Source organism: Lactuca serriola, chromosome 9, assembly GCF_051521515.1.
Source record: "Lactuca serriola cultivar US96UC23 chromosome 9, Lser_US96UC23_V15, whole genome shotgun sequence".
Lineage (NCBI taxonomy): Eukaryota > Viridiplantae > Streptophyta > Magnoliopsida > Asterales > Asteraceae > Lactuca > Lactuca serriola.
The window spans coordinates 10,257,244-10,266,576 of NC_136416.1; the positions used below are offsets into that span (position 1 = coordinate 10,257,244).

The 9,333-nt window shown below is 33.7% G+C and overlaps 1 protein-coding gene across 1 annotated transcript; it reads right to left on the reverse strand.

The window, feature by feature from the left end:
• Positions 1-1,062: 1,062 nt before the first annotated feature.
• LOC145073310 (auxin-induced protein 22D-like) lies at positions 1,063-2,019 on the reverse strand. Its single transcript, XM_079019857.1, has 2 exons — positions 1,699-2,019; positions 1,063-1,584 (listed from the first exon to the last, which is right to left on the reverse strand). Exons 1-2 carry the CDS (start codon positions 1,875-1,877, stop codon positions 1,218-1,220), a joined length of 546 nt encoding a protein of 181 aa, XP_078875983.1. The 5' UTR covers positions 1,878-2,019; the 3' UTR covers positions 1,063-1,217.
• Positions 2,020-9,333: the final 7,314 nt, after the last annotated feature.

Sequence of the window (9,333 nt, forward strand, 5' to 3'; positions counted from 1 at the left end):
GGTAGCCCATGATGCCCCTTAAATTTTTTTAGGAAAATTTCCTTTTATGTAGTGTACATATACGCATCCTTCACGTATAAACACAAACAAACAACTGGTTTGCTGGTTAAGGCACCGACTTATTGAAGCAAATGTCCCAGGATCAATTCTCATTGCTTTACATATCTTTTGTTTACCTTTGTTTTATTTTCCCAACTATTCTATCTCACATTGTCAAACACATATAAACTTAACCATTTTGGTATATTATATAAACTTGTTATCCTCATGCTTTCATTTGATATCTACTGTTAGTCCTACATCGATTCAAGTATCAAAAGATACTTCAACTTCATGTTTATATAACAAGACTTGAGGTTAACTAAGGATTCAATTAATGTTGAGTTTAAAACCAAAAATAAAACAAGGAAACCCGAGATACAAACCGAAACACTGAACCTATGGGTTTGGGTTTGGTTCGGTTTTAAAAGTTTCAAAACCGAGATTGTCGGTTTTGGGTTCGGTTTTAGGTCAAAACCAACCCAACCTAGCCCATACTCGGCTGTTACTGTGATACCCCATGATTTTTTTTGGAATACTCTTTACTTTGACATTGACTCTCTCATTGCTTCAATGTGATACCCCATGATTTTTTTTGGATGATATGACATCCACCATATCTATGGTTAGTGGTAAGTCTTCATGAAGACTTTACATGTTTGAGATTCTTCTTTACAAGTTTGAACTTCTATAACTTTACAAGCTTTGATTAATATATAAAAGTTTGGAATGCTCATAGTTATTTCATTAAAGAAGAAAACTTTAACTACAAATATCAAGAAAATCATATATCCGATCTTAACCTTCATCTTTCAATTATGACATACGGCTTAGCATACATAAGATCATCCAATTCAAAACTAAATCTCCCATGAACATGAAGTACAAGCTCGTATCCAAATTATGGTTATGCACGATGAGTTAATACGATACAAGGCTTAATTGATCGACCTTGTGGAATTTACAAGGCTTACTAGATCGACCTTGTGGAATTCTAAATGTACAAACAAATACACCCAAAAATACAGATCTTGAATTTTCAACAAGTATTATATATAAAGAAAATTACACAATCATATGTACATGATATATATCTTTTTTTTTTTTTTTTTTCTGTTTTTGGTGGTTCTATTTCTTGAAAATAAAAAATAAAACCCTCATATATATCACAAAACCACTCAACTCTCCATAACTTCAGAACCTCTCATGATTCTAATTCTTCTACAAGAAGTAAGAAACATATCCCATGGTACATCTCCAACAAGCATCCAATCTCCATCTTTGTCTTCATATGTAGGTGCATGTTCAGACTTGTACCCTTCCCTCTCAGAGTACAACCCTATAATGCACTTAAACATATCTTGTAATCCTTTCGTGAGTTCTCCGTAGCTTTTGTACACTTTTAAGTCAACTTTTCTCAAGTAGGGAGCCCCATCCATGCTTACTTTCACATATATGCCGGAACCAATCTCGGATTCGTATTTTTTCCCTTGAAGTACGTTTTTCCGGTAAGATCTAACCGGCGGCCACCCTACAACTTGTGCCCTGAAAACCATTTAACAGTTTACATAAGTATATGCATCTGAATGTCTTTGTATGTGTATGTGTGTGCCTTAGGTGTGGATTTAGTTAAGATTTTGCATCGGTTTTGTAACTTACTTGGATGGTGGGGGAGATCTTGATGAATCATTTTCATCTGAGATACTTGAATCCATTTCCGATGAGCTTCTTTTGTTGGTGTTCACCGTAGAAGGTGGTGGTTTTGTCTCCGGTAGATCGTCGGTTGTTCCCGGCAATCCTAATCTTAGCTCGGTTGCTTCGAAATTAATTAGATCCATGTATCTGTCTTGTGTAAATCGACCAAAGATGAAAGTAGAGGTCGGAAAAGTGCTCTTGATTCTTGAATGGAAGAAGATGATTTCCGGCGAGGGAGTTTGAGAGGAAATTGGTTTGTGGATTGGTTTTGTGATTGGAAGATAAGTTATATAAAAGATGAGGGCTGTGACATGATTTAGGTGACTTATTCTGTATGTGAATGAATTTCATAACACGAGGAACTCGACGCCCACTCGCATACTCGCCTAACGTGATATTCACTCGCCATTCAATGGAAAAAACTCAAATGGTTTTCCAAAGAGATTAGAAATCACGCGCGTAAAGAGAGTCGGTGGTTAGTTGTCAACGGAGGAGACAAGGAGTTGGATGATACAGCCATGAGATGTTGGTCAATGACCGGCAGTTTCGGGTAAGCTGTGAATACAACAGGGAACATACCCAAGACAGGCTGTGTGGTCCTCCATACCAACGGCTGTGATGCGCTGTTTCTTTTTCCTTTCTGGATATTAAATCCTCAACGTTGGATCACGGACCCATTGAGTGGTGAGAAAACCATGTGATGTAGGCCCGGGTAATGTCGAGGAAGATGGTGACATTGCCCATGTGTCGACTCTGATTGGTGGCACCACGCATGAAAATTGTTCTCTTTTTATTTATTTATTAAATCTAACAAGTATAATATAAATTATAACAGTCAATTATTTTATGGAATAATCACAGATATAGATATATATATATTTTTGAAACGACAGGATAATCACAAATATAAAACGTCAAAGATGCATCTTATTTTATCATCATCATAATAATAATATATACTTATTAAAACAGTTTTAGAAACTTAAAATTGGTTAAGATTTGTTGCTATGGTTAGAAATTATGTTCGCAAAATTCGAGAACAGTTTGAAAGATTCTATGTTTTAGCGAAATATCCACATTTGGTTACATAAAAAGATGTAGTTTCATGAAGAAATCATAAAATCTTTATTTTCATTATATTTAGTATTTCAAAGAGTGACTACACAAATGTTTCCAATAAAAGTAGACATTCAACCATAAAAGACATCGTGTGGGTTCAGAGACTTATGGTAAACAACTACCATCACCATTTGTGGTTTGATCATTTGGTAAGCAACTATCATCACCATGTATGGTTTAATCACTAATATCTGATGGTACTAACGATCTTGAAACATAATACCATAAACGCGTAGGAAATTACATGGACGTTATTGAGTCGGAGACCAAATGGAAAAGGGAATTAATGTACATCTCATAACTATGAACAAATTTGAAAACAACTTGATGTTTTTAAAAGCTATAAACTTTGTATAAAAACTTTAGCGGAAAATCCCAAAATAATATAAACATTTTAAAATATAAAAAATGCATGATTTTTTTTTTTTGATTTTCAATTGCACTTCTATAAAAGAATAAAATTTCAAAAAAGACACAACTGCAACATTGGTCCTTGTGGTATTTAAAAAACTTTAGATAGAATCCAAAAAGTTTCCAATTTGCATAGAAGGTACAAAATCAAAGCATTTATGTGATTTTCATCCAAAAAAACTTAAAAAGACGACTGTGCCCCTTTTTGTATTTTTTTTAATTATTGTAATACTATTTTAATCTACTTTAATAAATGAAAATATTTTTGTTACATGTCACATTTTTATGGATTTGACCACATGTTATTTTATAGTTATTTTCAATTAAATTTTTTCTACATGATATTTTGTGGTTTTTTCAATTATATTAAATTGCACATAATATTTAAATATACTAACTGTAATAAATGTAATAACAAATACATATCAATTTTAATAATTGACTTTCCTTCTAATTTCAACATTTCTAAATTCAATTTTCATTAGTTTACTTTGTTTATTTATCTGAGTTATTTGTTTAAATTTAAAAGAAAAAAAAAACACATTGATTTTAATAATTCAATATTTTTTAAATTTTCTTATAAATTCAAACATTTTCAAATGTTTAAAATCTTTATATTTAATTTTTTTTAATAAACTCATGTAATACATGAGTCTTATACCCAGTTAAATAATAAAGAAAAAAGAAAAAAAAATTATCCCCACCCCACCCACCCACCGTTCTTTCTTTCTTTCTTTCTTTCTCTCTCTCTCTCTCTCTCTCACACACACACACACATACATACGACCTTTTCATTTAGATCTTCTTCCCTACCCTTCATCTTCAACCCATCTTGGTGTATCTTCCATAAATTAGAGACACGACATCGCAAATACTTCACTTCGTGAGGAATTTTCAATTTGTTCACCTCACGCTTCTTCCCCTCGTGTTTCTTCACCTCAAGTTTCTTCTCTGAGATCGACTAAGATCAAATCGGTGATTCCAGCTCCAATGGTGTGCATCAGGGACAACTCCGATTAGGGTCGATAAAGGTTCCCCTGTTCACGTTGCTTTCTGTATCTTTGAACACCATTAAGCCTAGATCGAGCACAACTCTAATCAAATAGGTGATTTTCACAAGGTTATAATCGAGGTTCCTCAAATTACAAAAGCTATTGGAGGATTAAAGCTGATCACGACGGGTATAGCTTCATTTGGTGCTTTTGATCTGCTAGTGTAATTTTAGAGGTGACTTAGAGCTGATTCCCGTGAAATTGTTAAACCCCCCCTCCGCCCCCCCCCCCCCCCCCACACACACACACATAAAAAGAAACCCAACGAAGAAATGATGAAACCTACAAATCAGACCTGCAAATCAGTTTTTGGCAAGATAAGGGAGAACTAGATAATACATCAGACAGGGAGTTGAGTGCAAAACGTTGAAGTACAAATGGGGTTTAACAGCTGTCAAATAGGGATTTGCGAGAGGGGCTCAACCAAACATGCTTTCAAATCCACCTCCTTTAAAATTGGACAATGAAATTCCTATTATTGTTCGAACATAGAGTAAACACAAGTGTGCTTGCGTTTCTTTGTTTTTTCTCAATTATGCTATCGCCAAAGGTGGGTTAAGAGGAGGATGAAGAGAGAGAGAGAGAGAGAGAGAGAGAGATATGGGTGGGTATGAGTGGGGGGATAATTATAATTTTTCTTTTTATTTTTGAAGTAAAATAGTATTAGAATAATTATAAAAAATACAAAAAAGAAAATAAAATGGCATAACCGTCTTTTCAAGTTTTTTTGGATCAAAATCACACGAAATTTTTCATTTTAGACATTCTATGCAAGTTGAAAACTTTTTTTAAACTTTATCCAAAGTTTTCTGCAAACCACAAAACCAATTTTATAGTTTTGTCTTTAATAAAACATAAATCAACTTTCAAATTAGACCAAAGTGATGGGATGTCACACTTAGGGCGTGTTCGACAAAATTAGTTGGTAGCGGGTAGCGTGTGACATCCCTAATTTTCACGGACAGAAAATACCGATTTGTTTATTCTTTGTTTTAAAATTAGAGTAATCATTTAAAGGAAATTGTTGCGGGATTTGTTCCGAGAAAACATGATAAATACTTTATCCAAGCATCTCCGAAGAGATGTATTTTATTCGTTTTAAAACATTTGGGATGTCCTGGTCAATACAGACACATAAGCATAAACCGAACTTATATTCATCTACACTAATGATTTACATCTCCTTAATCTCTCAGTGTAATGTGTCTTTGTATCGACACATGTGATACAAAAATATTGAGTGGGTCAGGTTTGGAAAACCTGGTGAGTACATAGGGATTTCAATCCCACAATGTTATAACATATATATAATTTAGAATTCGCACAATATAAAATATCTCTCTCTCTCTCTCTCTCTATATATATATATATATATATATATATATATATATATATATATATATATATATATATATATATATATATAACAGGCTCTTACCCCACCCCGTCAATCCTCTCAACGAGATTATCCATACCATTGGACCTTAAATTTTAACTCGTACTCCTTGATCTAATCTATATTCTTGAGTCCATGATTGTGCCCATTCCATACTCCCGGATAAGGGACAATTGGTTTATGTCTAAATCCATACTCCCGGACTAATGACACATTCTATGTCCTGTCCATACTCCCGGACTAAGGGCAACTGACTATGTCTAATCCATACTCCCAGATTAATGACAATTAACTAAGTCCAACCCATACTCTTGGACTAGGGACGAATAACTATGTCTAATCCATGCTTCCGGATCAATGACATATTTTTAAGTTATATTCTCCGTATATATCTCACTCATACTCATAAAGAGATAGTACTCCATAACCATTATAACAAACCTCAGGTTTACTCTTTAACCTAAGTTAACATAAACAATCAAGTATGTTCTTTAACACATAATTCAGACATCATCAAATAACTCACACAAAACATATATTTAATACATTCAAACAATAGTTGTATTAAAATCATGTTCATGAAAGGGACTATGCACTCACTTGATGAGACGATTATCAGACAACACTACCACTCTTAAAGTAGTATTCTTCGATGAAACCGGGATATCTTCACGAACTGGGCTTCCCGCGGGTAGAGCTTCGGCTCGAAAACTCTTTTCTTCTCGGGATCTTCGGAGCATCGGGACTTGCTTCGGGTGTCGGGATGATATCGGGGCTTCGACGGTGCTTCAAAAGGGTTAGAAAGGGTATCGGGAGTGAGAGAGTGAAGGAATTAGCAACCATGGCCGACTCCCCTTCGATTTCTATTTATAGGACTAAAATTTGACACTCACGTCGTGAGCCACAAGTGCTCACGTTGTGAGCTCGATTTCGTTGCGTTCGTCATCAGGCCACTTGCCCTGGAAGACGTCCATCACCTGCTTATGTCGTGAACACTATGTTCACATCGTGAACTCTGACACAGGTGGAAGTTCATGCCCCGAAATTCAAAAATTCATATATCTTTCGCATACGAGCTCCGTTTTCGACGTTCTTTATATGCACGCGTAGGTGAGATTATGCTCTACAACTCTCGTTTATATTCTGTCGGCTAATTTTGAATTTAACTTTTATTATATTATTTTTAGTAGGCCGGGACAGGAAAACTCCGTTAGAAATTCACAACTCCTTCATCCGACGTCCGTTTTCGTCTTTCTTTTTACCGTTGGACTACTATCGAAGAGATCTTCGATTCTCGTTTAGATTGTGTCGACTAGAAACCATTCGATCTCATTTTCGAATTTTGTGCTGCATACCGTTAAGTCGAAACTTCGAAAAATCATAACTTCCTCATACGAAGTTAGATTTAGACGTTCTTTTTATGCACGCTCTCGGTTTAACGTATTCTATGACTTTCGTTTATATCATTAAGGCTAAATATCGCTCTATCATAAATTCACTATTTACGTCACGCAGTTTCGTACCGGTTTTGTCACGAAACTTCGACAGGTCATAACTCTTCGTTATAACTCGGATTTCAGCATTCTTGATATATAAGGAATCCTTGTCACGACCACAACAACCTAGTTAAGATTATTCATTCTAAATAATCTTTTATCAAAAAGTCACTTTTGATGTTTATCGTCTCTAAATTGACTAGCCCGGATCTACGGACGTTACATAGCGAGTAGCTTGTAGCGTTTTGTTAAACGCTACATGAAGTAACATTTGGATTTAGAGCGTTTTGTTTAAACTAAACGCTAGAAGTTTATAGTGCCGAACGATGCTTTCTGTTCAAAACATAGCATTTTGTCAAACGCTAAAAATTAGAAGTTCTCAAACGCTTCTAAATGCTCCGTGTCGAACACGCCCTTAATAACAGAGTATTAGTTTAAGTAAAATAGATTTAATAGATATTCCTAGATTTAAACCATATGTAGACACTTAAGTGATGATCTGGTAATGAGTGGTAGCAATTTAAAATTTTAAGCAACAATTTCTAGCATAACCATGGTCCATCAAAACTCATTTGATGGAGTTTTGGTGGTCATGATGTGGGGAGCAGACAACGTAGATTTGGGGAGCAGACAACGTAGATTGGGTGTTGGGTAAACCTAAACAATAGAGGTTAACCTCTATGCAAATAAATATGGTTAACAAAGTAATATAATAGTTAATCATATTATGAAGGGATGACTAGGGAATCATAAAATCCTTGATTTACTAACCATCAAAACTTTTACGGTAACTTAAGAATCTATTTTTTCTCTTAGTGACATGGTAATATCAGGATGACGTTACGACTAACCGTCAATTTTACTTGAACGACGTTGATAAAATACAAAATCATGTTTCCTTTGTATCACATGTCGAAGAATTCATCCATGAAGAAGAAATTTCACTCAAAATATTGTGAGTTATATAACATCCTATTAGTTGTGAGAACTATATACTATATATATTGATTAAAACAAAATGTTAAATACAAAGTATTGAACGGTAAGTTTATTTGAATTTAAAATTTGAAATAAATGAAAATTACGAGAAAAAAAATTAAAAAAAAAAACATACGAAAGTACGTGTTTAATTGTGAGAGTTATTACTAAACGAGTTAATTATAACAAAATGTTAAATACAAAAGTTTAAACATTAAATTTATTTGAAATTGAAATTGAAATTTCAAATTTGAAATTAATATAGTCATCATGGTACATTTAATTTATAGAAATTAAATTAATGATATATTGAAAAATAAAAAATGTAATAAATAACAAATGAAAAATTAATATATTAAAATTATGACAAAATGACATGTGACAAATTGAATGATAAAATGACAAATGAATTTTTATTTATTAATATAGAATTACCAATTAAAAAAAACAATTGTTTTCGTGATTCTATGTTCATGTTGCTGTAGTTTTAACCTTGTTATTTTTTGTATTCAAATATAATAAAAGTATATATTTGGTTGGACATAATTTTTTTTTAAAATAAATTAAAAATCAAATATCTGGTTTCAAAATTTCGGTTCTAAATTCTAATCCGTACATACCGGGTCCACTTTTCTTGGGTCAAACCCGGATAAATCTGGGCCGCATTATCTATCCAAAAACCAGGAAACCCGGGATCGGGTTTTTAATATCATATCGGACATGATCCGATATTTGTGCACGTCTACGGCTCTACTTGATACCTATACTTGACTACTTCTGGTCTTCTATATTGAGGATTGGTGAGATTGGTCAACATAGTGTGGGCCATAGTGGGCCAATTGCTTTGCAAACGCATATGAGCCTTTCAACTTAAAAGCCCATCTCATTTAATTTCGCACGGACCACAAAAGAATACAACACCCTGCACAAATTTTGAAAATTTAGGGATAAACTTGTCTTTTACATACCACATGTCCAATAATGTTGTTGTACCTCTTGGAACATTACATGTACGTTTTGGTCCCTACCCCATTTTCCTATGATAAATCAATCCTAGAACTATCAAACTATTTAATTTTCTTTATATGTTTTCTATGGTCTGTAAATTCTTCTAAACATCAACTAAATAAACAATATTGAAATTATT

Bases quoted from the DNA above. Each gene is read 5' to 3' on its own strand.
- LOC145073310 (XM_079019857.1), bottom strand. From the start codon at position 1,877: ATGGATCTAATTAATTTCGAAGCAACCGAGCTAAGATTAGGATTGCCG. The intron at 1,585-1,698 runs GTAAGTTACAAA...AATGGTTTTCAG, and splicing joins AGATCTCCCCCACCATCCAA to GGCACAAGTTGTAGGGTGGC.